The sequence below is a fragment of the Chelonia mydas genome, chromosome 20, assembly GCF_015237465.2.
Source record: "Chelonia mydas isolate rCheMyd1 chromosome 20, rCheMyd1.pri.v2, whole genome shotgun sequence".
In the NCBI taxonomy this organism is placed as follows: domain Eukaryota; kingdom Metazoa; phylum Chordata; order Testudines; family Cheloniidae; genus Chelonia; species Chelonia mydas.
In genome coordinates this window covers 17,282,416-17,309,576 of record NC_051260.2, presented here as the reverse complement: position 1 = coordinate 17,309,576, position 27,161 = coordinate 17,282,416, and the positions used below count along the sequence as shown (strand labels likewise).

At 62.9% G+C, this 27,161-nt stretch overlaps 3 protein-coding genes across 13 annotated transcripts in view; 1 reads left to right on the top strand and 2 right to left on the bottom strand.

Moving 5' to 3' along the window:
- Positions 1-8,332, bottom strand: part of LOC102938742 (potassium channel subfamily T member 2) — a 41,438-nt gene extending 33,106 nt beyond the window's left edge. For 2 of the 6 annotated variants that reach the window (XM_043532883.1, XM_043532880.1), the window contains exon 1: positions 7,890-8,332. In XM_043532883.1, the coding sequence (XP_043388818.1) occupies positions 7,890-7,978 (89 nt within the window). In that variant the 5' untranslated portion in view covers positions 7,979-8,332. The remainder of the gene's footprint in view (positions 1-7,889) is intronic. The other 4 variants (XM_043532881.1, XM_043532879.1, XM_037888054.2 and 1 more) reach the window with 3 other exon arrangements.
- Positions 8,333-13,930: 5,598 nt separating this feature from the next.
- On the bottom strand, positions 13,931-20,846 carry QTRT1 (queuine tRNA-ribosyltransferase catalytic subunit 1). Its single transcript, XM_037887812.2, has 10 exons — positions 20,588-20,846; positions 19,953-20,021; positions 18,670-18,808; positions 17,543-17,621; positions 16,946-17,061; positions 16,254-16,392; positions 15,627-15,702; positions 15,328-15,437; positions 14,876-14,960; positions 13,931-14,646 (listed from the first exon to the last, which is right to left on the bottom strand). The coding sequence occupies exons 1-10, from the start codon at positions 20,816-20,818 to the stop codon at positions 14,494-14,496; spliced, it is 1,197 nt and encodes a 398-aa protein (XP_037743740.1). The 5' UTR covers positions 20,819-20,846; the 3' UTR covers positions 13,931-14,493.
- A 597-nt stretch (positions 20,847-21,443) lies between these two features.
- Positions 21,444-27,161, top strand: LOC119564796. Of its 6 annotated transcripts, XM_043532876.1 has the most exons (5): positions 21,540-21,575; positions 23,874-23,936; positions 25,039-25,222; positions 25,993-26,131; positions 26,643-27,161. In XM_043532876.1, the coding sequence occupies exons 3-5, from the start codon at positions 25,045-25,047 to the stop codon at positions 26,905-26,907; spliced, it is 582 nt and encodes a 193-aa protein (XP_043388811.1). In that variant the 5' UTR covers positions 21,540-21,575; positions 23,874-23,936; positions 25,039-25,044; the 3' UTR covers positions 26,908-27,161. The 6 variants fall into 6 exon arrangements, with proteins under 6 accessions (XP_043388809.1, XP_043388810.1, XP_043388811.1 ...); XM_043532874.1 differs by lacking the exon at positions 23,874-23,936 and having other exon boundaries at positions 21,444-21,575; XM_043532875.1 differs by lacking the exon at positions 23,874-23,936 and having other exon boundaries at positions 21,456-21,674.

Here is a 27,161-nt window from a genome sequence, read left to right as displayed (position 1 = left end):
TCTCACAGCAGCCATGGCTGGCGTGACCCTCGCCAGGAGGACAAGTGGCCTCCGGGATGGAGTAGAAACCTCTAAAGGCTGGGGTGCCAGGCCCCGGGGCCATCAGAGACCCTGGGGCACCGGTCCCCAGGGTTATTTCACCAAGAAGCCACTGAGCTGGTGGGAGTTGTCATCATCAAGCTGGTCTCCTCGCGGGGAGAGGCCCTGGTTTGTTATCGTTGGGGTGGGCGGAGCTGGGCGCCGGTTTGTTATCGTTGGGGTGGGCGGAGCCGGGCCCCGGTTTGTTATCGTTGGGGTGGGCGGAGCTGGGCGCCGGTTTGTTATCGTTGGGGTGGGCGGAGCCGGGCCCCGGTTTGTTATCGTTGGGGTGGGCGGAGCCAGGCCCCGGTTTGTTATCGTTGGGGTGGGCGGAGCCAGGCACTGGTTTGTTACCATAGGGTGCGCGGGACCGGGTGCCGGTTTGTTATCATTGGGGTGGCCAGAGCCAGGCACCGGTTTGTTATCGTTGGGGTGGGCAGAGCCGGGTGCCGGTTTGTTATCATTGGGGTGGCCAGAGCCAGGCACCGGTTTGTTATCGTTGGGGTGGGCAGAGCCGGGCGCCGGTTCGTTATCGTTGGGGTGGGCGGGGCCGGGTGCCAGTTTGTTATCGTTGGGGTGGGCGGAGCCGGGCGCCGGTTTGTTATCGTTGGGGTGGGCGGAGCCGGGCGCCGGTTCGTTATCGTTGGGGTGGGCGGAGCCAGGCGCCGGTTTGTTATCGTTGGGGTGGGCAGGGCCGGGCGCCGGTTTGTTATCGTTGGGGTGGGCGGGGCCGGGCGCCGGTTTGTTATCGTTGGGGTGGGCGGAGCCGGGAGCTGGTTTGTTATCCTTGGGGTGGGCGGGGCCGGGCGCCGGTTTGTTATCGTTGGGGTGGGCGGAGCCGGGAGCTGGTTTGTTATCCTTGGGGTGGGCGGGGCCGGGCGCCGGTTTGTTATCATTGGGGTGGGTGGGGCTGGGTGCCGGTTTGTTATCGTTGGGGTGGGCGGAGCCGGGTGCCGGTTTGTTATCGTTGGGGTGGGCAGAGCCAGGAGCTGGTTTGTTATCGTTGGGGTGGGCGGAGCCAGGCGCTGGCTTGTTATCCTAGGGTGCGCAGACCCCTAGAGTGTTTCGTTAGCATAGGGTCAATTATGAGCAGCTGCATTCACCCATATGGTAACGGAGGGTCACGCAGAGGCTCCGTGTGCTGGTTTGTTATTGTAGGGTCTCTAGGTGCTTTGGGGGCTGAGCCACCCAACCCTGTTCCTCAAGTGTCGCCCTGCATCAACACCCCCCCCTTAAACCTCCTCACCCGGGCGCCAGCCCCGCAGAACGACTAAACCAGTCCTCCCCCTCATCAACACAGGTAGCCTCAGAAACCCCAATCCTCATTACACCCGGCTGCCAGGACGCAGCCATGAAGAACAGCCCCCAGGCTGATCGTCCCCACCACCTGCTCCCAGTTACGGCTCCCGCGGCTGCTGGCGGGGGCACTCCGGGCCGGGGCGCTCGCTGCAGCTCGCACGCCAGACAGGCCCCATATTTCAGCGCTCCCTGCCTGGCCCCGGGGCTCCCGGCTTCCCAGCCGCAGCGCAGCGCAGGGCTGATCAAATCAACCTCAGCCACATGCCTCGGTAAACGTGTCCTGCTGGTAAAACCCACTCCAGCTGGACGCCTGGGCCCGGCGCTGGTGTCAGTCTGGATTCAATCGGGGCAGTTAGGGCCTGATCTCGAGTGTTCCCCGCTTTCCGAGGGGGGCTAGGGGAAGGCTCGGGGGGTGTCTGCAGGTGGGGTGCATGGGCCCAATGCAGGGGAAGGGTGGGAGAGTCAGGAGGGGTAGAGCTCGGAAGGGCCTTGGCAAGCAGCAAGTGGTGGGCAGGGGATGGGGAACCAGCTGGTGCAGATGTGGGGGATAGGAGGGGGGACGTGGCCCCTGCCTGGCCCAGCTGAACACACATAGGCCTGGCCCATAGGCCCCTGGGGCGACTGAGATCAGAAACCAGCCCCCATCCCCCCCACTTCAGGCCAGGAAGTCACACCGGACCTGCCTGCCCCGGGTCTGCTGATGCTTCCAGGGCTTTATCCAATTGGTTCTGCTCCATCTGCGTCTGACCCCAGGGCACAGCTGTGGGGGACGTGGGTCACCTCTCCAGCTCACCCTCCCTGGGCCGGCGGGGGCAGGGGCACCAGCGTATCAGGACCCAGGGGGGCAAGGGGCCGGCTTAGCCCCTCCCCCTTGTTCAGCTGTCCATTCCCGCTGTCAGCTGCTCTCAGCGTTCCGCTTGGCACAGCCCCCGCGCCCAGAGCCAGCCTTTGCCCCACCCGGCCCCGGGGCACTCAGCCGCCAGCAGATCCCTGCCCCCCATGCACCCCAGAAAGGCCCCGGGGCTGCTGCCAGAGCAAGGCCTCCTGCCCGGCAGGGCTCCGCCAGGTGCGAAATGTTGAACCGGCTGAGACACACGCCGGCCGGAAGGGACCATTGTGATCAGCTGCTCTGACCTGCTGCATGCCCCCCTCCCCCAGATCATTCCTAGGGCAGACCCTAGATAAATGCTCCCACCGCCACATCACAGCTAACTGGCCAAGAGTGTCCCCTGTGACAAAGCGGGACTGTTCTTAATGTTTCCTCTGAATATTGTGGGGGTGCCTCAGTTTCCCCTAGGCAGTTCTTAAGTATCTAGGGGGTGGGGTAAGGGTGTATGATCGTTGCAGAACCCTAGAGGGCAGGTGTGTGCAGGGGTCTGGACACAGAGAATGGCCGACACCCTGTTTCCTGGCCACTGACGGCCTGGCCCTTCCCCCCTGCAAGGTGAGAGCTAAAGGGTTGGAGAACAAAGGAATCAGGTGACCTCCTGGCCCGGGAAAGGGACAAAGCCCAGAGGAGGTGGGGGGGGCTGGAGGGAGTTTCAGTTTGGGGCTGGCTGGAAACATGGAGTGAAGGGCAGACGGGGTTGTCTGGCGCACTGCCCCCCTCAAAATGGACCCAGCTGAGGGGTCCTGTTCTCTGCACCTACAAGCTCTGTGTTAGACCATGATCCTGTCATCTAATAAACCTTCTGTTTTACTGGCTGGCTGAGAGTCCCGTCTGACTGCGGAGTTGGGGGGCAGGACCCTCTGGCCCCCCCAGGACCCCACCTGGGCGGACTCGCTGGGGGAAGCGCACGGAGGGGCAGAGGATGCTGAATGCTCCGAGGTCAGACCCAGGAAGGTGGAAGCTGTGTGAGCTGTGTGTCCTGCAGACAGGCTGCTCCCAGGAAGGCGACTGCCCCAGAGTCCTGCCTGGCTTCATGGGGAGCCGTTCCAGAGCTTCACCCGGGGACCCCGTGACACCTTTGTCTGTGTTGGCCCTCAGTCCTCCCTCTGTAAGAGGGTGGGAATGATCCTTGATGAGCTCTCTGGGGGAGGGACGGTCTCTGGGGACCCCTGGAGCTGGGTTGTGGTCTGTGCACACCACAGCTGGACACACCTGATTAACCACAACAGATCTTCTCCAGCTGTAATTTCCACACAGCCTCTGCCTGCTGGGCCAGATCCAGGCTGGCACATAAAGTCCTGGAAGGTTCCCCTAGCTGGCACCAGCCGGCAGCCCCGGGTACCCGCTCAGGCTGCAGGGATCTGGCTCCAGGAGGCCTCTGCCCAAGGGGAAGGAGCAGGGGCCACGGGGGAAAATGAGTTGAGGTTGAAGAGGATATCCCCCCCCACTCCTTCCTGTCCGTCCCCCCCCGCATCTCCCTGCAACAGCCCGGGGTGCAGCTAAGCTACCCCCGTATCCCCCGCTCCAATGAACAGGCGCTGGAGTCAGGCAGCAGCTGGTGACTGTCGCTGGAAGCAGGCTAGGAGGAGGAGGAGGAGGAGGGGTGTGGGTGGATTGGGGGATGGGGGGGGAATGGGCTCCAGGGAAGCTCTGAAACCCCCCCCCCCCCCCAGTCTGGGCTCACAGCTTCGTTAACCCCTTAGAAACTGCTAGATCCCAACAGCCCCAGGCCACTGAGACTCGGGTCACTGGAAGCACAGACCCAGACCAGCCTCACGCTGGGCTCCCCCCTGCCCCCAAGCTCTGCCGGTGCCCCTCACTCCTGACCCACAGCGCCCTGCCGCTAACCCAGCCCCAGGCTCCTCCCACCCCCCAGCTTCGCTGGTGCCCCTCAAGCCCGACGTGGAGCCCCCCTCTATCCCAGCCCTGGGCTCCCCCAGCCAGCTATGCCTGTGCCCCTCACCATCCAGCCCCAGAGCAGCAGGGACTGGCTGGCCCAGGGGGGTGGGGAATGGGACACGAGGCCTTTCCCCTCAGGGAGACACCGGCTCCAATCTGACCCCAAGGGCAGGGTCTCCAGGGGGACTGGCTGGCTCAGCCGAGAGGCTGGGGACTGCATGAGCCATGGAGCGTCCCCCAGGGGATCCCTCAGAGCAGGGCTGGGGGTGGGGCACCCAGCCATTGCCTGGAGTCCTTGCCCCCACATGGTGCAGCAGGGAGGCTCTCACTAGGGCAGCCTGTGACCACACTGGAAGTGCCCCATGGAGCCACGCGACACTGTGGGGAAAGCCCCCAGTGCCTGCAGCGGCCCGGGGGGGACATTGCAGCACCATCCCATGCCCCATGCATGCCAGTCAGAGCCAGGGAGACCCCCGGGACACCAGACAGAGCCCCACGCACAGTGCCCCACGCACTGCCCCAAAACCCCACCCCGTCCCCCACCCTGCCACAGGGAAAGCGCCCAGCTCCACACACCCTGCGCGACCTGCCCCCATGCTCAGCAGCGCCACACAGAGCCGCCGAGCCCCTGCTGTGCCCAGGGGAAGCCAGGCAGCCCCCCCGGGGATCCCATGCAGCAGCTGTCAGAGCCACCAAGGACCCTGGGGCGCCAGGTGACACCACAGGTGCTACGGAGAGCCACCGAAAGCCAGCCGGTGGCCCCTGCCGCTGCCCAGAACCACCCCATATGGGCTTCCCGGTGTCCCCAGGGACCGTGCCATCCTTTCTGATCCGGAGCCTACACCTTCCCCAAGAGCTGGGGGGAGAACCCAGGAGTCCTGGCTCCCAGCCCCCCGCTCTAACCACTAGACCCCACTCCCCTCCCAGAGCTGGGAACAGAACCCAGGAGTCCTGGTACCCCACCCCCCCGATCACCAGACCACGCTGCCGCTCCCTTCCGCCCTGAGGCAGCACCTCCCCATTTGTCCCCGTCCCTCTGGCTGAGGGCCCAGAAGCAGCAGGCGACACTGGCATCAGCAGGGGCAGGGAGCATGGGGGAGGCTCTCGGGGTGGTGGCACCGATCGGGGGAGGGGGATTGAGCCCCCCTACCCTGTCCTCAGAGAAGGAATGGGGGGCAGGGGAAGACAAGGGGCCACCCAGCAGACATCACGCACCCAGCTCCCAGCGCAAAGTGCTTCGGACAGGCGGGCAGCAGACTCAGGGCCCAGGGCGAGAGCCCGGGGAGGCTGCGGCGGGCAGCATGGGAACCAGGGCACGGGGCCCCGCCCCAGAGAGCCCGATGCCCCCAGGACTGCCCGGGCACAGCTCGCACCAGAGGTGGGCTGGCAAAGCTGGAGCAGGGACCAGCCTCTCTGGGGCCCCCCATCCAGCCCACCCCACGCGCCCCTCGCCCAGACCCCCCACCCTGCCAGGGCCCCATCCAGCCCACCCCACGCGCCCCTCGCCCAGACCCCTCACCCTGCCAGCGCCCCATCCAGCCCACCCCACGCGCCCCTCGCCCAGACCCCTCACCCTGCCAGCGCCCCATCCAGCCCACCCCACGCGCCCCTCGCCCAGACCCCCCACCCTGCCAGCGCCCCATCCAGCCCACCCCACGCGCCCCTCGCCCAGACCCCCCACCCTGCCAGCGCCCCATCCAGCCCACCCCACGCGCCCCTCGCCCAGACCCCCCACCCTGCCAGCGCCCCATCCAGCCCACCCCACGCGCCCCTCGCCCAGACCCCCCGCCCTGCCAGCGCCCCATCCAGCCCACCCCACGCGCCCCTCGCCCAGACCCCCCACCCTGCCAGCGCCCCATCCAGCCCACCCCACGCGCCCCTCGCCCAGACCCCCAGGGTGCCCGCACCCCATCCAGCCCACCCCACGCGCCCCTCACCCAGACCCCCCAGGGTGCCCGCGCCCCATCCAGCCCACCCCACGCGCCCCTCGCCCAGACCCCCCAGGGTGCCAGCGCCCCATCCAGCCCACCCCACGCGCCCCTCGCCCAGACCCCCCGCCCTGCCAGCGCCCCATCCAGCCCACCCCACGCGCCCCTCGCCCAGACCCCCCACCCTGCCAGCGCCCCATCCAGCCCACCCCACGCGCCCCTCGCCCAGACCCCCCGCCCTGCCAGCGCCCCATCCAGCCCACCCCACGTGCCCCTCGCCCAGACCCCCCCGCCCTGCCAGCGCCCCATCCAGCCCACCCCACGAGCCCCTCGCCCAGACCCCCCGCCCTGCCAGCGCCCCATCCAGCCCACCCCACGCGCCCCTCGCCCAGACCCCCCGCCCTGCCAGCGCCCCATCCAGCCCACCCCACGCGCCCCTCGCCCAGACCCCCCGCCCTGCCAGCGCCCCATCCAGCCCACCCCACGAGCCCCTCGCCCAGACACCCCGCCCTGCCAGCGCCCCATCCAGCCCACCCCACGCGCCCCTCGCCCAGACCCCCCGCCCTGCCAGCGCCCCATCCAGCCCACCCCACGCGCCCCTCGCCCAGACCCCCCGCCCTGCCAGCGCCCCATCCAGCCCACCCCACCCCACGCGCCCCTCGCCCAGACCCCCCACCCTGCCAGCGCCCCATCCAGCCCACCCCACGCGCCCCTCGCCCAGACCCCCCACCCTGCCAGCGCCCCATCCAGCCCACCCCACGTGCCCCTCGCCCAGACCCCCCACCCTGCCAGCGCCCCATCCAGCCCACCCCACGCGCCCCTCGCCCAGACCCCCCCGCCCTGCCAGCGCCCCATCCCGCCCACCCCCCGCGCCCCTCGCCCAGACCCCCCGCCCTGCCAGCGCCCCATCCAGCCCACCCCACGCGCCCCTCGCCCAGACCCCCCGCCCTGCCAGCGCCCCATCCAGCCCACCCCACGTGCCCCTCGCCCAGACCCCCCGCCCTGCCAGCGCCCCATCCAGCCCACCCCACGAGCCCCTCGCCCAGACACCCCGCCCTGCCAGCGCCCCATCCAGCCCACCCCACGCGCCCCTCGCCCAGACCCCCCACCCTGCCAGCGCCCCATCCAGCCCACCCCACGCGCCCCTCGCCCAGACCCCCCGCCCTGCCAGCGCCCCATCCAGCCCACCCCACGAGCCCCTCGCCCAGACCCCCCACCCTGCCAGCGCCCCATCCAGCCCACCCCACGCGCCCCTCGCCCAGACCCCCCACCCTGCCAGCGCCCCATCCAGCCCACCCCACGCGCCCCTCGCCCAGACCCCCCACCCTGCCAGCGCCCCATCCAGCCCACCCCACGCGCCCCTCACCCAGACCCCCCACCCTGCCAGCGCCCCATCCAGCCCACCCCACGCGCCCCTCGCCCAGACCCCCCCGCCCTGCCAGCGCCCCATCCAGCCCACCCCACGTGCCCCTCGCCCAGACCCCCCACCCTGCCAGCGCCCCATCCAGCCCACCCCACGCGCCCCTCGCCCAGACCCCCCGCCCTGCCAGTGCCCCATCCAGCCCACCCCACGCGCCCCTCGCCCAGACCCCCCACCTTGCCAGCGCCCCATCCAGCCCACCCCACGCGCCCCCTCGCCCAGACCCCCCAGGGTGCCAGTGCCCCATCCAGCCCACCCCACGCGCCCCTCGCCCAGACCCCCCAGGGTGCCAGTGCCCCATCCAGCCCACCCCACCCCACGCGCCCCTCGCCCAGACCCCCAGGGTGCCCGCGCCAGGGTGAGGGGCGCCCCTCACCTCTCGTCGGCCTGCCAGTCCCCCAGCAGCAGGTCGCGGAAGCGGTAGCGCGGGGGCAGGGGCAGCACCTCCTTCTCCAGCTCCGCCATGTCGGCTCTCGACGCCGCCGTCCCGCCGCCGCTCGGCTGCGCCCCGGCGGCTGCCGGGCACCGGGCGCCGCTAGCCAGGGCGGCCGGCTACGCCCGGGGCCCAGGGGCACGGCGGGGCGGCGCGGGCGTCCCGGAGCCGCTCGCCGCCGCCGCCCGCCGCCCGGGCTGGGGACGGGGGCCAGCAGCGGGCGCCATCAGCCTCGCCTCGCCGGCCGGGGGGCGCCAGGTGCCCGGCTCCTGCAGCAGCCTCGGAGCTGCCCCCGGGCGCTGCCGCTAGCCCACGGCCCGGCCCCCCGCGGCTCCGGCGGCTGAGCGCGGCTCGGGCTCCGGCAGGGCTGGCGGGGGCGTTTCCAGCAGGAGGGGCCGCGCCGACCCGCCCCTGGCCGGGGGGCTGCTGCCCCGCCCTCCCTCTTAACCCCTCGGGCTCCGGGAACGGGGGACAAGATGCTCCTCCCTGCCCCTCTTCTACCCGCGAGCCCCACTCCCCTCCCAGAGCCGGGATAGAACCCGCCCCCCCCAAACCCCTAGACACCACTCCCCCCCCGAGCTGGGGAGAGAACCCAGGAGTCCTGGCTCCCACCCACCCTGCTCTAACCACTAGCCCCCACTCCCCTCCCAGAGCCGGGATAGAACCCCCCCCCAAAACCCCTAGACACCACTCCCCTCCCCGAGCTGGGGAGAGAACCCAGGAGTCCTGGCTCCCACCCACCCTGCTCTAACCACTAGCCCCCACTCCCCTCCCAGAGCCGGGATAGAACCCCCCCCCCAAACCCCCTAGACACCACTCCCCTCCCCGAGCTGGGGAGAGAACCCAGGAGTCCTGGCTCCCACCCACCCTGCTCTAACCACTAGCCCCCACTCCCCTCCCAGAGCCGGGATAGAACCCCCCCCCCAAAACCCCTAGACACCACTCCCCTCCCCGAGCTGGGGAGAGAACCCAGGAGTCCTGGCTCCCACCCACCCTGCTCTAACCACTAGCCCCCACTCCCCTCCCAGAGCCGGGATAGAACCCCCCCCCCCCAAACCCCTAGACACCACTCCCCTCCCCGAGCTGGGGAGAGAACCCAGGAGTCCTGGCTCCCACCCACCCTGCTCTAACCACTAGCCCCCACTCCCCTCCCAGAGCCGGGATAGAACCCGCCCCCACCCCAAACCCCTAGACACCACTCCCCTCCCCGAGCTGGGGAGAGAACCCAGGAGTCCTGGCTCCCACCCACCCTGCTCTAACCACTAGCCCCCACTCCCCTCCCAGAGCCGGGATAGAACCCGCCCCCCCCCAAACCCCTAGACACCACTCCCCTCCCCGAGCTGGGGAGAGAACCCAGGAGTCCTGGCTCCCACCCACCCTGCTCTAACCACTAGCCCCCACTCCCCTCCCAGAGCCGGGATAGAACCCGCCCCCCCCAAACCCCTAGACACCACTCCCCTCCCCGAGCTGGGGAGAGAACCCAGGAGTCCTGGCTCCCACCCGCCCTGCTCTAACCACTAGCCCCCACTCCCCTCCCAGAGCCGGGATAGAACCCGCCCCCCCCCCAAACCCCTAGACACCACTCCCCTCCCCGAGCTGGGGAGAGAACCCAGGAGTCCTGGCTCCCACCCGCCCTACTCTAACCACTAGCCCCCACTCCCCTCCCAGAGCCGGGATAGAACCCGCCCCCCCCCAAACCCCTAGACACCACTCCCCTCCCCGAGCTGGGGAGAGAACCCAGGAGTCCTGGCTCCCACCCGCCCTACTCTAACCACTAGCCCCCACTCCCCTCCCAGAGCCAGGATAGAACCCGCCCCCCCCCCCAAACCCCTAGACACCACTCCCCTCCCCGAGCTGGGGAGAGAACCCAGGAGTCCTGCCTCCCACCCGCCCTGCTCTAACCACTAGACCCCACTCCCCTCCCGGTGGTGGCAGTGAACCCCTGGCGGCTGCATTCACAGACAGCCTATCGTGCACACTCAGGAAGAGACTCCAGCTCCTGGACCTCTGTGTGTGCCCCTGCGTGTGTGCTTGGCACTAGCGCGTGTCTCCCCCCCCAGCATCATGGCGCCCTTCCTCTCCCCTCTCACCCAGCTCCCCCCCATCCCCAGGCCCTGTTCGCTGCCCCTTCTCCTAGGCCAGGGCACCTCACCCCCACCCTGCCCCCCACGGCAAGCTGTTTACACTGTGTCCGTGCATCACGCCAGGTGCGGCCTGGCATAGGAGATACCTGGGAGGCGGGGGGGGGGGGGGGGAGCTGGGCCCAACCCATGTATGGCTTAACCCCTTGGTTGCCAACTGCCCAACGCACCTGGGTACACCACAGCTGGAAGCACTGCCCCGGGCCGGGGATATGTGCCAGGGGAGCGCCCGCCCTGTGATTTTGATGGCCCAGGCAGGGGGACCCCGGCAAGGCTGGTCTCTTTCCCTGGAGGGTTTGCAAAGCTGAATCTGCCCAGAACAGAGGAGCCGCAGCACGACCCTCTCCTACCTGCAGCTCACCAGGTGCCCGGGCAGTGCTACCCCTTCCCAGCACCCTCACCTCCTTCCCGGGCTGGCAGGGACAAGAGGAACCCGGGTCAAAAGCAGGATGGATGGAGCAGGCAGGGGTAACAAATGCACCGGATCTTCCCAGCCTGCTGCTTTACCGGGCACAAGCCAGGGGGGCGGGAATAGGAACCGACCAGGGGGGGAGTTGCGTTGGGTGGCTTAGAGAAAGTCGAAAGAATAGTAAATATGGCAGGCGACCAGCTTGGCTTAATGGTGAAATCCTAGCGGATCTTAAACATAAAAAAGAAGCTTACAAGAAGTGGAAGGTTGGACATATGACCAGGGAAGAGTATAAAAATATTGCTCGGGCATGTAGGAAAGATATCAGGAGGGCCAAATCGCACCTGGAGCTGCAGCTAGCAAGAGATGTCAAGAGTAACAAGAAGGGTTTCTTCAGGTATGTTGGCAACAAGAAGAAAGCCAAGGAAAGTGTGGGCCCCTTACTGAATGAGGGAGGCAACCTAGTGACAGAGGATGTGGAAAAAGCTAATGTACTCAATGCTTTTTTTGCCTCTGTTTTCACTAACAAGGTCAGCTCCCAGACTGCTGTGCTGGGCATCACAACATGGGGAGTAGATGGCCAGCCCTCTGTAGAGATAGAGGTGGTTAGGGACTATTTAGAAAAGCTGGACGTGCACAAGTCCATGGGGCCGGACGAATTGCATCCGAGAGTGCTGAAGGAATTGGCGGCTGTGATTGCAGAGCCCTTGGCCATTATCTTTGAAAACTCGTGGCGAACGGGGGAAGTCCCGGATGACTGGAAAAAGGCTAATGTAGTGCCCATCTTTAAAAAAGGGAAGAAGGAGGATCCTGGGAACTACAGGCCAGTCAGCCTCACCTCAGTCCCTGGAAAAATCATGGAGCAGGTCCTCAAAGAATCAATCCTGAAGTACTTAGAGGAGAGGAAAGTGATCAGGAACAGTCAGCATGGATTCACCAAGGGAAGGTCATGCCTGACTAATCTAATCGCCTTTTATGATGAGATTACTGGTTCTGTGGATGAAGGGAAAGCAGTGGATGTATTGTTTCTTGACTTTAGCAAAGCTTTTGACACGGTCTCCCACAGCATTCTTGTCAGCAAGTTAAGGAAGTATGGGCTGGATGAATGCACTATAAGGTGGGTAGAAAGCTGGCTAGATTGTCGGGCTCAACGGGTAGTGATCAATGGCTCCATGTCTAGTTGGCAGCTGGTGTCAAGTGGCGTGCCCCAGGGGTCGGTCCTGGGGCCCGTTTTGTTCAATATCTTCATAAATGATCTGGAGGATGGTGTGGATTGCACTCTCAGCAAATTTGCGGATGATACTAAACTGGGAGGAGTGGTAGATACGCTGGAGGGGAGGGATAGGATACAGAAGGACCTAGACAAATTGGAGGATTGGGCCAAAAGAAATCTGATGAGGTTCAATAAGGATAAGTGCAGGGTCCTGCACTTAGGATGGAAGAATCCAATGCACCACTACAGACTAGGGACCGAATGGCTAGGCAGCAGTTCTGCGGAAAAGGACCTAGGGGTGACAGTAGACGAGAAGCTGGATATGAGTCAGCAGTGTGCCCTTGTTGCCAAGAAGGCCAATGGCATTTTGGGCTGTATATGTAGGGGCATTGCCAGCAGATCGAGGGACGTGATCGTTCCCCTCTATTCGACACTGGTGAGGCCTCATCTGGAGTACTGTGTCCAGTTTTGGGCCCCACACTACAAGAAGGATGTGGATAAATTGGAGAGAGTCCAGCGAAGGGCAACAAAAATGATTAGGGGTCTAGAGCACATGACTTATGAGGAGAGGCTGAGGGAGCTGGGATTGTTTAGTCTGCGGAAGAGAAGAATGAGGGGGGATTTGATAGCTGCTTTCAACTACCTGAAAGGGGGTTCCAAAGAGGATGGCTCTAGACTGTTCTCAATGGTAGCAGATGACAGAACGAGGAGCAATGGTCTCAAGTTGCAATGGGGGAGGTTTAGATTGGATATTAGGAAAAACTTTTTCACTAGGAGGGTGGTGAAACACTGGAATGCGTTACCTAGGGAGGTGGTAGAATCTCCTTCCTTACAGGTTTTTAAGGTCAGGCTTGACAAAGCCCTGGCTGGGATGATTTAACTGGGACTTGGTCCTGCTTCGAGCAGGGGGTTGGACTAGATGACCTTCTGGGGTCCCTTCCAACCCTGATATTCTATGATTCTATGAAAGGGGGCCTCGGAGCCAGGACTCCTGGGTTCTTCTGGTACCAGATCGCCCCTCCCCGCAGCAGTCCCTGCTCCAGGACAGCAGAAGCCAGCGCAGGGTCCCCCTCAGGATGCAAAGAGCACTTACCGTACACACCCCCGCACGCCCGCAGCAGAACCTCCCGAGCTCGCTGCAGCGCCACCAGGGCCCCGCTTTCGCCAGGCACCTGCTGCCCCCTACTGGCCGACGGGGGAACCTCCCATTCCCAGCGGCTGGCCCCCCTGGGGATGCTTTCCCCTTGGAACAGATCACAACCTGCTGGGGGGACCCCCCCGGGGCTGGGCTCGGGGAGCGGGAGAGGCAGGAGTGGGGGCTTGGAAGGGGAATGGGAAACGCACAGCGCCACGGGCTGCAGCCGCTCCCCTTCTAGGCACCTCGGGCGCTGCCCCATTTGCCCTCCCAGCCTGCTGGGGAGGCAGGGCTATTAGTGCCACTGGACACATGGGGAAACCGAGGCACGGAGACACTACACCACTGGCGCAAGATCACACAGAGAGGCTGCAGCACAGCAGGGACGTGAAGCCAGGTCCATGAGGCCCCAGCTGGTATCCTGGGCCCTGCTTCCCCAGCCCAGTGCATAGGGACTGGGGCACCCCGTAGGGTCTGTAACAGGCTGCTGCTGGAGAGTGGCTAGATCTTCCCTGAGCTAGATAGTGGCGGGGGGGCCCACCCACAAGCCCAGCTCAGCTCCAGGCCTCGGCCACGTCAGCAGCCCTCAGGCACCAAACAGGTCGGAGGTAAGCTCCAAAGCTTTCCCCAGACAGCACAGGCCCAGCCCTGCCTCCCAGCGCTCCTGTCCGCTCCATGCCCAGAGTGGGGGGTGCAAGCGCTGGTGCTGTGCCGCTGTTGAACAGCTGCCATGTCCCACCCCAGAAGTGGCTGCATCTGAGCGCAGGGGCAAAGGACCCCTGTAGAGACCACCCTGCACCACAGCCTAGAGGCGGATGCTCTTGAGCAGGTTCAGACCCAGCACGAGGGATGCAGAACAGCTCAGGTGCTCCCTCCCACTGTCCAGGCTGCAAGGGGATTTGCCCACCTTTCCACGTCACAAGCAGGCGTGTGCCCTGCCATGTAGGTGTCTCTGGCATCCTGCAGCGGATCCAGGCAGAGGGAGGGGGATGTCGTGCACCTGCCAGACCAGACCGGTGTGGAGGGGCCCAGTCTTTGCCCCAAGCCAGCCACACCCCCACAAGTCAACTCCCCACGACAGTCTGATCCATCTCCACTGGCAGCTTCACAGCCTTTATTGGGGGCTGATGGGCAGTGCCCGGCCCAGTGGGGAGCGGAGCACCTGGCTCCGCCTCGTTAAAAACCCAACCGTTAATTACAAACCGTGTACAAAGGGGGACGGGACAGTAAAACAAAAAGAAAGCTTAAAATCATTCCCAGGCCCCCTTCTTAATGAGCTTGGAGGCTGCTGGGTTTTAACTCTTTCGACCCCACAACCCAGGCACTGGCATTGCTCCTGTCACGAGCCTGATCGAGGGCTCCCGTGTTACCCAGAACCCTTTGCACAGAGGAGCTCTGTGCTGCAGACTTACCGACCCCCCCTCGTCCCATGGTGGAGATGCCACGAAGAGCAGTCACCGCTGTGCACGGGCATCAGAAGATGGGGCCGGCTGGGCTACAGGTCTGACCCCTCTGACTCCTGGGGTATCTGCTGGGGGCGGGAAGAGCTGGGACAATCCAGGTCAAGAAGAGATTCTCTGTGCTCCTCCAAGCTCATCTTCTTTGGAGGGGACAGGGAGTGAAAAACAACCTCCCCCCCCACCCCTCTGTCAGTCCAGGGTGATATTGACCGAGGCCAGGGCCTCCACAGCCCATGGCGGGTACCGCTCCCGGCTGCCGTACATGGTTCTCATGAAGTCCTGAACGAACTGCGGGAACCTCTGCTCCACGATGCTCTCCCGGATCGACCGCATCAGATTCAACTGTAGGGGAGGGGCACAGATTACACCCTGAACAGCTCAGATACTTCCCACGTCCCCTCCCCACCGACCGGGGACAGACCCAGGGGCTCGCCCCACACCCAGAACCCGCCTGGCTCCCGGGAGGAAGCAGCAGTAAATTTAACAGCCCTGCTGCGCCCCCCAGCCTCCAGGGCTGTTAACGCCCGGCCTAGAGGGCAGCACTCCGGCGGGTGGTGCCCTGGGGACCCACCTGGTAGGCGATGTTGTGTACTGTAAGGAGGTGCATGGCAACCGTCTCGCTGCGGACCAGGGCGTGCAGGAAGGCCCGGCTGTACCTGGGACGGAGAAACGTCGCGGTGAAGGAGGCGAAGGCCCCAGGAACCGACCCTCCTGGGGCAGCCTCGGAAGGGACAGCGCTCGAGAGACGCACGGGAGCCCCTGGCGACGAGCCACGGCTGAGAGAAAGGCTGGGATCGGGGGTCAGTACCCTGGGGTGGGGGCAGCTCTGTCCTCCACCCCCCTCACCAGGGCAGGAGATCCGTGCCGAAGGTGGGGACCCAACGCCCCCCACCCCCAAGCACCAACCCACTTCGAGGTGCCCGGCACAGCAGCTGGCTCCCAGCCCATCAGCGGGGCGAGGTGGCCGCCACGGGGAGGGGAACGACCCTTGCCTGCCCCCCTCCCCCGACCCAGGGCACACACCTGCGGCAGGTGGGGCAGTCGCAGTTCTCGTCGATGGGCCGGAAGTCCTTGGCGAACTGCTTGTTCTTCACTGGCAGGGAGCCCCAGGGCACCAGGGCTGAGCCGAAGCGCTGGGAGGGAAAGGATCTGGCTGGTCACTGGGACGGTGGCCAACAAGGGGTTATGGGGTGGGGTGTGTGATCCCAGTTACCTGCCCATCACTATGGGGCATCCCAGCAAACAGAAGAGCAGCCCAGGGTGTAGACAGACAGACTGACCTCCCTCCACCCCCACCCCATTCCCTGGGTGCAGCCACTCACCGCTGTCCGGGTGGGGAAGACGCAGTCAAACATGTCGCAGCCCAGGGCGACGCAGACCACCAGGTCCGTGGCGTAGCTGGGGGGGGAGACGACAGCTCTGCAAACTGGCCCGTGAGCACATCGAGTCTCAGCCTAGGGCCCCAGACACCCAGCACAAACCTGGGGAACCTCAGTAGAGGGAGCGAGACGACCCAAGGCCCTCTGGAGGGCAGGGTGAGGCACATGGGTGGGGAAGGGGTGTTAGAATTGGGGCCCTGCCCTGCCAGCGTGTGGGCCATACCTGCCAGCCCCCGGGCATCACCCTCTTGGTGAAGGGTCACATGCTCCCCTCCCATGACCCAAGAGGAAGTGGGGTAACTAGGCAGCCATGTTTCGGCTTCAACTTGTACACTAGGCCTCAAGCGCCTGAACCCCCTTGGCTCCCCGCATGAGGCACTGCTGCCCCAGGCACCTGAACCCCCTAGATTCTGCAGCATGAAGCACCCCAGCAGCAGCGGGTGCTGCGTAGACAGGACGATCCCTGAGCCCAAGCGGAGGGAACCAGTCCCCCGAGATGCCAAGCCCAGCTGAAAGCCCCAGAAGAAGGGGGGAGCCAGCGAATGGACGCTGCTTGGCGTCGACACCTACCCAACCCCCATGAGGTAGCGGGGCTTCCCCCTGGGGAGATGATCAGTGCTGAGGGTCACCATCCTCCAGAAGTGATCCTTCGCCTCACCGCCACTCAGCCCCCCGATGGCGAAGCCGGGCACGTCCCGCTGCGTCATCTCTGGGGATGGAAACAGAGCTAGGAAGGTCCCGTCCCTAAGGGGGAAGGGGTAGGGCAGGATCACTCCTACCCATGCCCTCGTGAGGGTCTCCACAGGCTAAGGGGGAAGATGCAGCTTCTACACCCCCTTCCTTCGCCTCACCCCCAGGGCATGCCCCCATCCCACAGGGTTAGTCCCCTCCAGCAGCTCTAGAAGCTACCCCAAAGCCAGCCGGAGCTTCCCGCCGCAGGCATCACGGCCCCACACAGCTCCCACGACCACAGTAGGGCTGGCGAGCCCAGACCAGGCCCTGCCCGGCTTCCTGGCAGCTCTGGAGAGGGGAAACCGCCCAGCAACACAGGTACGGCCGCCCGAGATCGGGCCCGTGCCAAGGAGCTCACGGTCTATCTGGACACGGGAAGAATTACCATTATCCAGATGGGAACTGGGGCCCAGAGGGAAGCAGGGACTTGCCCACGGTCATCTCAGCCCCCAAGTCCAGCCCATCCACGCCCGGGCTCGGAGCACAGAGACCAGCTGTTACCGGAGGGAGCAGAGCCAGGTCTCCGTTACCTTCCAGACACTTGGTGCGGAGGGCAGGGTCCAGCCCACCCTGGATGATGGCGAAGAGGTTCTGCTCGTCGGGTTTGCTGTTGGCGGCAATGCAGCGGTCCAGCCAGCGAATCGACCTGCAACGCACCCGGCCCGCTCAGTCCCTGCCACCCCACGGGAGAGTTGGAGACAGCGGGGCCTCATGGATAGAGCCCTGGACTGGGACTCGGAAAGGCTGGGTTCTGTTCCTGGCCCTGCCCCCCAACCTGCTGGGTTACCCTGCGCAAGCCACTTCACTGCCCTGTGCCTCAGTTTCGCCATCAGTAAAACGGGGATAGCAATGATAGGGACCTGCTTTGGGAAGCACTTGGAGATCGAGGGACACACAGCTCAGCCACACGGGGGGGCGAACTAGGCGATGAGGCTCCGGCCTGCCCAGGGTTAAACGCACCCCGTGGAGCGAATGGGGCGAGGAGCCTGGCACCCCACCAGGCTCCTAGGGCGAGGGATAAAGCAGGGGGCGGAGGAGCCCGAGTGGGGCGCTTGCTTGGGGAAGGCTCAGCTGGGCGTTATCCGCCAGCCACAGAGGTGGGGGGGCGCTGCAGAGATTGGACAAACCTGTACATGGCTTCCTCCACCCGGGGCCCCGTGACGGTGCTGCTCACCACGTCATCCAGCTGCATCATGATGTCTGAGCCTAGGAAGGGAACAGGGAGAGGCAGCCTGAGCCAGGAGCCTGCGGCAGCTCCCACTTGCCTGGGGAGGGCCCCGCGAGCCAGGGGAGGGCCAATCTCTAGGGGGATGGCTCTGATTCTCTGCCCTGAGCTTCACATCCCCTCCCAGAGCCCAGAACAGGACCCAAGACTCCTGGCTCCCAACCCCCTGCCCTCCACTGCAGCCCACTCCCCTTCCAGATCAGGGAGAGAACCAGGAGTCCTGGCTCCCAGCCCCCAACTCTAACCACTAGACCCCACTCTGCTTTAACCAAAGGAAAACCATCCACAGCACTTAATGTCTTCTGAGCTTTGAAGACGTTAAGAAGTGGGGGTGGGGGTGTTATTTACCCACCCCTCTGGGATCATCTGGCACTTGACGTGGTCTGAGATCCACCAGACTCATTCCACTGAGCAGCCAGCAGACTCATTCCACTTTCCGTCGTTCCCGCCGCCGGCAGGATTCGAAGGAACCAGAGCGACCCGTTCCCTGGTCTCTCGCGGCGCTGGCGCGGCAGTACTCGAGGCCACATGCAACCCACGGAAGCAACACACCAGGGCTCAGCCCCACCGGGAGCTGGATTTCCACAGGCAACAGGGGGTTAGGGTGGCAGAATGTAACAGAAGTGGGGAGGTCTGGCCAGAGCTCACCACAGGGCCTGAACTCCATGTGGAGCTTCAATAACCACAGGAGCGGATCTCACTTCCCCACTTCTTCCCCCAGAGCACAGCAACCCTCCGGTACTGCCCCAGGGCACTGGGATAAACACTCCCAGATGAGCGCCCCACCCTGCCCCGGCAGGGCACTGGGGCCAGCACTGCCTCCAAAGGGACAGTGCCCCCCACTGAACCCCCACAGCACATGGGCTGCAAGGACGAGTGCTCCCTCCTGAGTTACCAGCTCAGACTCAAAATCCCTTTTCTAGGTTGGTCTGCACCTTGGGGATGCCTTTTTAAAGGATGGCCCCATTGTGTACAGTCACTGTTAGGCACCAGGGACCCAGCCAGCGGCTCCCAAACAGCACAAGTTACCCAGCGTGTTCTGGATTTCGATGGATTTCTCCGGCGTCAGCAGGATCTCTTCCCCATTGTACGGAGACTGGAAGCGGACGCCCTCCTCCGTCACCTCGGACAGCTCCACCAGGGAGACCATCTGGAACCCGCCGCTGTCCTGCGAACAAGCCCATTGAGAGCTAGAGAATACCAGGCCAGGGGGTGCTGAGATTTAGGCCAGGGATACTGTCTAGGGGGTCACAGGTGCAACATAGGGAGAAGGGAGGCTGGATAGCTTGAGGGAGGGGGACGGAGACTCCAGGCCTCTGCTTTGAGCCCACTCCAGGCTGACAGTGGCCCACCTACCTCAGTTGTTCCATAGGCCCCCATCACTGGAGCATCTGAGCACTTCAGTCATTAGTGAGCTTCCTTGCAATGCCCTCTTTACAGATGGGGAAACTGAGGCACAGGTAGTCACTGACTTGTCCAAGGTCCCGCAGGGAGTCAGCGGCAGAGCCAAGAATCAAACCCAGATCCCCCAAGTGCCAGACCACCGCCTTCACCACGAGGCCCCTTGCTAGTCATCCTCTCCCAGGTGCTCAAGTGAGGCAAATGGTGCTAAACAGCCGCCTCAGAGGCTTCCCCGCTCGCTGCTGGGGGCAAGGGGCCCCGCTGGGGCAGCACAGAGGCATGTTAGCCACAGGCAGGAGCTTGCCCTGCTGGTGCCCAGGCTGAACCTGTAGATACATAGTACAGAAGCCGCTTCAACTTGGGACATTCCACTAGCGCTAAAGGTACCCTCTGTATTATCTATTAGGTGTATTACGGTAGCACCTAGGCACCCATCGTGGCCCATTGTGCTAGGGGCTGCACATTATGTATTACGTGTATTACACAAGTACTCCTTTTCTTTTTGCAAATACAGACTAACATGGCTGTTACTCTGAAACCATGTATTACGGTAGCACCTAGGACCCCATGGCCGTACGAGGTGCCGTGCAAACCCTGAACAGAGCAACAGTCAAGAAAAGCCCCAGATAAGAAAATCCAGCCGCCACGTAAGGGTTAACACAGGGGAAACACACCTGGGCTCCATGCTGCAGCCCAGCTCTGAAATGCCATGGCACACTGCCCACAGGGGCCCCAATCCTGACCACCCACCCTGCCCAGAGGGGCCCCCGATTCACCCCCCAAGAGCCAAGCTCCCATGAGAAGCTGCCAGAGTGCTTGGCTTCTAACCTGCTCCCCCTCTCACCACCAACCCACAGGGATCAGGCCTCTGAAACCCGCCTCCTCGCCCAGCCCTGGTGAGCCCCACTCACCGTGAGCAGGTTCTGGTGCCAGTTCATGAACCCGTGAAGGCCGTTGGCTTGTTTGATGAGCTCAGGCCCCTGAGGTGGGTTTAGAAGGGTGGGAAAAAGGAGGGTTAGAAATTTGAACACAGGCCCAAGGATTCTCCAAAAATCAGAACTCCAGAAGCACCAGCTAACCCCGCCCCCCCCCAAAAAAAACCAACAACAAAGAACAGGATTTTACACCCACCCGACAGACCACGCGGAGATTGCAGGGACAGGGACACTCACTGGCCTCATGGCCACGTGGCAGGTGAGCAGGGAGGGTCAGACAACCACAAGCCTCACTCATAGCCGGGTGGTAAAGTGTGTGGGGGGGAGTTAGACCCCTGGGTGGGGGGGCGGTCGCGCACCGGCCTCATGCCGGGGGGGGGGTGGGGGTCGCGCACCGGCCTCATGCCCGGGGGGGGGGGGGTCGCGCACCGGCCTCATGCCCGGGGGGGGGGGGTCGCGCACCGGCCTCATGCCCGGGGGGGGGGGGGTCGCGCACCGGCCTCATGCCCGGGGGGGGGGGGGGGTCGCGCACCGGCCTCATGCCCGGGGGGGGGGGGGGTCGCGCACCGGCCTCATGCCCAGGTGGTGGGGAGGGGGGGGGGGTCGCGCACCGGCCTCATGCCCAGGTGGTAGGTGTTGCCCAGGCAGATGCGGCAGCCCAGCCCCTCCAGTTGCCGGGCCGTGATCCCCTTCATGGTGCCCTGCGTGCCCACGGGCATGAAGACCGGGCTGAGCACGGGGCCGTGCGGCAGCCGCAGCTCGCAAGCCCGGGCCTTGCTCAGCCCGCACTCGGCCACCACGCGCAGGGACAGCGCCGGGCCGCGGCTGCTGGGCGCCGCCATCTTGGCCGGGAGTCACGTGACGCCTCCCTGGGCGCCGCCATCTTGGGCACGGTCATGTGATTCCGAGCTGCCCTCGTTGCCTGGGCAACGCGGGAGCGAGGGTCGCAAAGCAGCTGTCATGTTCAGGCTTCAGCCTCCCCACTAGGCCCGAGCCCCCTCGTGCCCCAGAGTGATACCCCCCCTGCTCTGGCCCAGGCCCCGTGCTCCTGCCCCCCATGGCCCGAGCCCCCTCGTGCCCCAGAGTGATACCCCCCCTGCTCTGGCCCAGGCCCCGTGCTCCTGCCCCCCAAGACCCAAGCCCCCTCGTGCCCCAGAGCGATACCCCCCCTGCTCTGGCCCAGGCCCCCTGCTCCTGCCCCCCATGGCCCGAGCCCCCTCGTGCGCCAGAGCAATGTGCCTCCTGCTCCTGCCCCCCAAGGGCCCAAACCCCCTTGTGTGCCAGAGCAAAACATCCCCCACTCTTGTTCCCCCCGAGCATCTAAGCTCCCTTGTACCGTAGAGCACAGCACATTTGCTCTAGCCCCCCCCAAGCAAGATACTGACTTACAGAGAAATCACCTCCCTAAACCTTATTAGAAAGCAGCTGGGGTTGGATGGGGGGGCTAATAAGGGGCAGATTGAATTAGGTGTGGCAAGGGTCAGGTGTGAGGAGTCAGGTTGCTGAATGAGGGCGTCAAGGCTCCTCGTATATAGGGCCAGGGGTGGCAGCTGCAGGTGTCTGTCAGGCAGGTGTAAAGGGAAAATAGTCAGGGCGGGGGTAAGTAAGGTTTAGTTTTATTTTGTTTTTGCTTGGGTGGCCAAGGTTTCTATGTAGGCTCTGCTGTGCCCCATAGAGGAGTGCAGGAATATTAGTCAGGTAGGGGGCTTAGTGTGGTAGGGTTGGTGTCAGGGTGTTTTTCTACAGCCCTAGGGTTATGGGTTTTTATTCCTGCTGTGAATAACTTCCAATACTGGGTGTAAGAGGAGGCCCATTTTGGGTGGACTGCAGCTAACTACAGGACTAAAACTTGGGGCAGCCCTTGCAATGAGGGATGTCTGCCTCTAATCCTTCCTAGGGGAGATGGCTGGGTGTGTTAGTTATGACTGATGACCTTGTTGAGGTAGCGACTGTCCTGACAGGGAGGCTGGTGCTCTTCCTTAACCATGTCAGGTGTCTGGCCCTGCAGCAAGGTGGGAATGGCATAGCCTCTGTGCCTACCTGGATCAGGAGGTGGTGAGCAAGACCCCCAAGCATGTACAATAAGGGAGGGTATTGGAAAGAGCCTGCCAATTTCTACTCCCCATCTTGTAACACAAGAGCACGGGGACAATTAACATGAAAGGTGGCAAATTCAAGATGGATAAGAGGAAATACACTTCCAAGTGCTGTATAATTAAACCGTGATATTTATTGTCCTAGGCTGTCATGGAAGTATTAAGTATTAGATGACTTTGGCAGGGTTCTCTGGAGTCCTTCTAGTCCGTACCTTTTGGTAAAGGTTTTCAGAAGGGCTCTAAAACCTCATGATTTTCCTTCACAGCAACTAGCTCTGGCGGCTGTTGGAGACTGGCTAGCGAGCTACATGGACCTGGGGCTGAGCCGATCTGGCGGCTCCTAGGTGTCTTTTCTTGTTAGTTGAAAAGTAATGGCCTGTTGATCTGTGTTTGTACAGTGCCTAGCACAATGGAGGCCAGGTCCACGACTGGTGCTCTGAGGTGCTGCTGCAATAGAAATATGTGGTAATATAGGGGACTAGACAGTAAAGGCAAATGTGGCTTGGGGTGGCCTCTGCCTGCTGGCCTGGATATGGGGTGTGGTGTGAGTAGCAAACCTCTGGACAGACAAGCTTTGCAAGCAGAGGGGGCTGCGTGTTGTGCAGGGGGTGCAAACTCTGTTCATGCTGCATCCGCTCTGTTGCTAGAGCGGCTGAGCACCTGCAAGGAGACAAATCCAGCACCTTTCTCCCACGACCCTGAAATGCACAGACTCCATAGCCCAGCTGTGCCAGGCTGCCACCATGGCTCCAGAACAAAAAAGGTTCCCATTGACTGTGCTTTGAGTGTGTGTTTTTTTTCTGGGGGGGGGGGGTTGCATTTCTAGGGAGGTTATGGCAAGAACGTGCTGCCCCTGTGTGCTAGAGGGCTCCGTGTGCTAGGTGCTAAGGATACCTAATGAGAGACTGAGAGCCTGACTGAACAAGGAACCCATTGCTCCCACTTCACAGATGGGGGAACCAAGGCACCCAGCTGATGTGAGGTGCTCAAGGGAGTCTATGGCAGAACCAGGAATCCAATCCGGCGCCAGAGTTCCAGCCCAGCACCTCAAGCATGAGCCTTCCTCGTAGGCTGAGCTCTGGCCCTTCATGAATGGTTTCCTAGCAGGGCTCCTTCTCGAGTGCAGCAAGAATCCATAGGAGAAGCCTGGCCCATTTACTGGTCTGAGCTCCCCTGCGTGGGCTCCCGGATGGAAACCAATCGAGGGCTGTCTCTGTAGCTAGCAAACGGCCAGCTGGGAAATCTGGGTAATAGATTTAATCTGGTGAGGGATTTAATTAGTTCTACCCAGAAAGCCGGAGGTGGGGAAAAGAGAAAAATAATTAGCTGCTGGCCCATCACTTATTTTTATGGGCTCCCTTGTCACCTCTGCAGTGCAATCGTTCTGCCTGTTTAGCGCCGGTAATACCTCTCTGCAGCCGCAAGCAAACCACCAATTGTTTTCTTGTCCTTTCGGAACACCGTGTTCTCCCCTGCCCAGCAATTCCGTCTCTGCCAAAGTGGTGCGTTTTCAAGTGAAACCATGGACTCTGGCTGACGAGTGGGTTAAATCGCCCACTGTGTGGGGCATCACGGACCCTCAGGTGATGGGGGCGGGGGGAGGGGGGGGAAACAAGTCGTCTTCTCCAGTGCTGCACAGTTGGTTCGCTCAGTTAAGCTCCTAGTCGCTGTGCAGCATTGAATGTGTTGTACTGGCAGGAAGCAGGGCTACCTGCTCTGTGGAAGGAGAAAATATCAGGCAGCGAGCACCAAAGGCAGGATGTGGGGCTAGCTGGACCAATGGTCTGACCTTGTCTGGCAGGTACAGGGCAGAGGAAAGCTGCCATGTGTCTATCGAACTGAGCTGCCGTGAAATACAAACCAGGTACAATCTGGCCAGGATCATAGAATCTGCAATTCTGCGACTACTAGGCAAAGCGGGGGTGGAGGTGTGAGCATGTAGCGCTGGTGGAGGCTCTGCTCTGCAGGGGTATCGGAGTCTTGCTGAGTATGCAGAGAGAAGTAGCTCTCAGCCCAGAAACCCTGAGCTGCATTTCTGGAAGGGCTGAGCAATTAGGGAGCGAAGCTGCCAGAACACCAGGTGGGTGGGGGTGATGACCCCAGCTGGAGACGGAGGGGACCAGGACACTGGAGATCTGGGTTCTAATCCCAGCTCTGCCACTGAGTCTGCGTGACCATGGACAAGTCACGGAGCCTCTCTGGGCCTTGGTCCCCTCCAGTGGGGACATCCCTATGTAGACTGAGCTTGTTGGGGCAGGGTGTGACATGAGGGGGCCCTGATAGCTGTCTGAGCTCTTGGTGGTGTGACGGCATGCCCTGACACCTCTTCAGGCTGTGTAGGTGGCTAGCCCCTGTGTTGCTTCGGGGTCACTTGGGTAGGGCTGGAAACCAATTGCCGTGAGGGCTGCATGCCATCCTGAAGGCCTTGTTTAGCATCAGACCAGGTGTAGCCCAGACAGCAGCAGGATCACCACAAGGTGTTCCCACCAGTGGGGTGTGTGTCATGTTGTGTCCCTGGGTGGGTGGTTGGCAGCAGGGATCGAACCTGTGATCTCTGAATCGGAAAGCCTGAGCTAAAAGAGCTCACCACCGCTTGTGTAGGTCTGGGTGCCACACAGGATTAGGAGAACATCCCTTTAAATCGCTTGTGAGCCCACTAGTGGTGCTCACTGGGTTTTAGGGGCTTCCCTAGGCCAGCTGGTGTAGTAGGATGTACAAAGCCAGGCCTTGTATCTCCATAAACATGGGCAGATGGGTCCCCATGGTGCCTGTGTGGCTTCTGCATAGGGGGTTGGTGCTGGGTGAAGAGCAAAAGACCCAACACCTGCAGCCCACTGCAATGGCACAGCCAGGGTAGCCCCACTCGCCTGCCAGCTCATAGACCTTCTCCCTGGAGTATCTACGGGCTCTCTCCTGAGGGTGGGGAGTTCTGCTGGCTCATTCCACCCTTCTGCTCTCTCTCCAAGCCGAAGATGAACGTGGTGCATGCTTTGCGCTCGGAGCGCCGGGCCGGGCCGGGAGTGGAGGCGATGGAGCGGCCGAACCTGCGGGCAGTGGATCAGCTGAGCCCGGAGATCAAGGTGGAGAAATACGTCCTGCTGAGCCTGGATGGAAAGCTGCTGGGGCCAGAACTGAGCCGGATCCGGAGTGGTAGGGCCTCAAGGGGGGAAACTGGGCTGGAATGGGGAGGGACTGGAGGTGGTGGGGAATTTGGGCCTTGACCCTGCTGGGGCCCAGGGGATCCTGTGTTGCCTCTGAGGATGAGCAGCCTTCACCTCTTAGGGACCCTGTGACCCCAAGTGCCTGCCAAGATCTGAGCCGAAACGAGACCGACCCTCTCCCTGACAGCGCCCAGCCTAGGCAGACCAGGGGTGGGAAGGGAACCAGCAGCTCAGAGGTGAAGTAAGTTTTTCCCAGTTCATAGAGCCAGGAAGAGATCCCTGAGTCCCAGGCAACCCTCAGGGAGAAGCTTAGAAGTGTCTCGGTCGAAGATGACCATGGTGCTCCGTCCAGCTTAGCTCTGCGGTGTTGTTCCCATCAGATCATTGGCCCGTGGTTTCACCAGGGCCCCAGCCTGGCACAGCTCCCCTTCTTCGACTGGGGCACCACATACCTTCCTACCCCTGGCCGGGCCCAGTGCCTGGGGCAGGGTGTCAGCACACGAGCCTCCTTTCACTGTGACTTGGTGCTGGGGGTCTGGAATCCCAGACACTCGAGTTTCATCAGTGACTTGAGCCTCTACCTTTTCCTTCACCCACATGGGGGGGTGCTGCTTGCCCAGCTCTCTGACCAAAAGGCTGTGGAGTCGGTGGCAGGACTCGTGTCAGAGCCATGCAAGCGCATTAGCTTTAGGGCACTTTCCCATGGTGGCCCGGGCCAGCATTACTGGGCTGACACCTCCCTGTCCTCTCCATGCTCAGAGATGGCTCTGCCCCTGGAGCGCCTGGATGTGGAGCTGCCCCAGGATCTGCCCAAAGGCTACCTCTCGCGCCAGCGTCGCTCCCTGCCTGCCTTCCCTTTCTCTCCTGCCAAGAGCCCCTGCAGCTCTCCAGGCCTCAGGTAACTATGGGATATTGGCTGCTCCTACTAGACCTGGCATACAATATAGCCTGTTGCCTTGCCTTGACCCAGGAGATACAGCCTGGGGAAACTGACTCCCAGCATGCAGTGCTCCCCCTTGAGCTGAGCAGTCAGCCATTTGGCATTGCAGTGGCCTATTCATTATTTAGTAAGCACAGAGCCCCAGCCGTGGACCAGTTGTCCTTCGTGCTAGGCACTGTATAAACAGTCCTTGTTCCAAGGAGCTGACAATCTAAAGAAACTCATAATCACTCAGGTGCCACTAGGCTGCATGCTGTGACCATGCAGAACTCCATGAAGCTAGAACTTGGAGCCCCCTTGCTCCAGAAGGCCCTGTCACTTGAGCTCGAGGAGAATCTCCATTAGCTGTTTGTGCTATATTACACAGCAGAGCAGTTCTGGGCCCATCCAGTAGGAGGTGGTGTCTATTCTGGATGCTGTGTCCCTTAGCGCTCTGGGGAGGGCAGGCTGACACTTCTTTCTCTTCCAGGAGCCCCAGGAGGAGCACAGAAGCACTGTGTGCTGGCCACTTCCCCTTGGGGCTCAGTCAGCTTGTGACAGGGATGCAGAGTCCTGGGGTGGCCTCTCCTCGGGGCGCAAGAAATCCATCTGCACAACCCAGCGTTATCCCAGCCAAGGTCACTGGCAGCAAGACCAAGGCAGGTGAAGGCCTATGCCACAGCCATGGGCCCCGGATGCAGCCGGAGTCTGACAGGAAGCAGCAACAGACACTGGGTGGAAAAGGGGCCTGCTAGGAATGACTGGTGGGGCAGGGGGTGGTGGAGGGGACATGAGTCCTGCTCCTGGCTGGGTAGGACTTGTATCCTCTGGGAATTGCTGGTGTCTCGGAGGGGGTGGAACTGTACTTGAGAGCCAACTGTTTTACAAACCCAGCAGGGGCCGTGAGTCCTCCAGGCACAAAGGGCCTGGCTGCACCCAGCCCTGCTCCCCTCTGCAGTTAATCTTGTAACCAAAGAAATCCTAAATAAAAGACACTCTGCACTGTGAA

Coding starts and splice junctions, on each gene's coding strand:
- QTRT1 (XM_037887812.2), bottom strand. CDS start 20,818: ATGGCGGCGCCCAGCAGCCGCGGCCCGGCGCTGTCCCTGCGCGTGGTG. Junction 20,022..20,587: donor ACCACCTGGGCATGAGGCCG/GTGCGCGACCCC, acceptor AACCCACCTCAG/GGGCCTGAGCTCATCAAACA. Junction 15,703..16,253: donor CGCTACCTCATGGGGGTTGG/GTAGGTGTCGAC, acceptor CTCCCCCCCCAG/CTACGCCACGGACCTGGTGG.
- LOC119564796 (XM_043532872.1), top strand. CDS start 23,422: ATGGGCTCCCTTGTCACCTCTGCAGTGCAATCGTTCTGCCTGTTTAGC. Junction 25,223..25,992: donor ACTGAGCCGGATCCGGAGTG/GTAGGGCCTCAA, acceptor CTCCATGCTCAG/AGATGGCTCTGCCCCTGGAG. Junction 26,132..26,642: donor TGCAGCTCTCCAGGCCTCAG/GTAACTATGGGA, acceptor TTTCTCTTCCAG/GAGCCCCAGGAGGAGCACAG.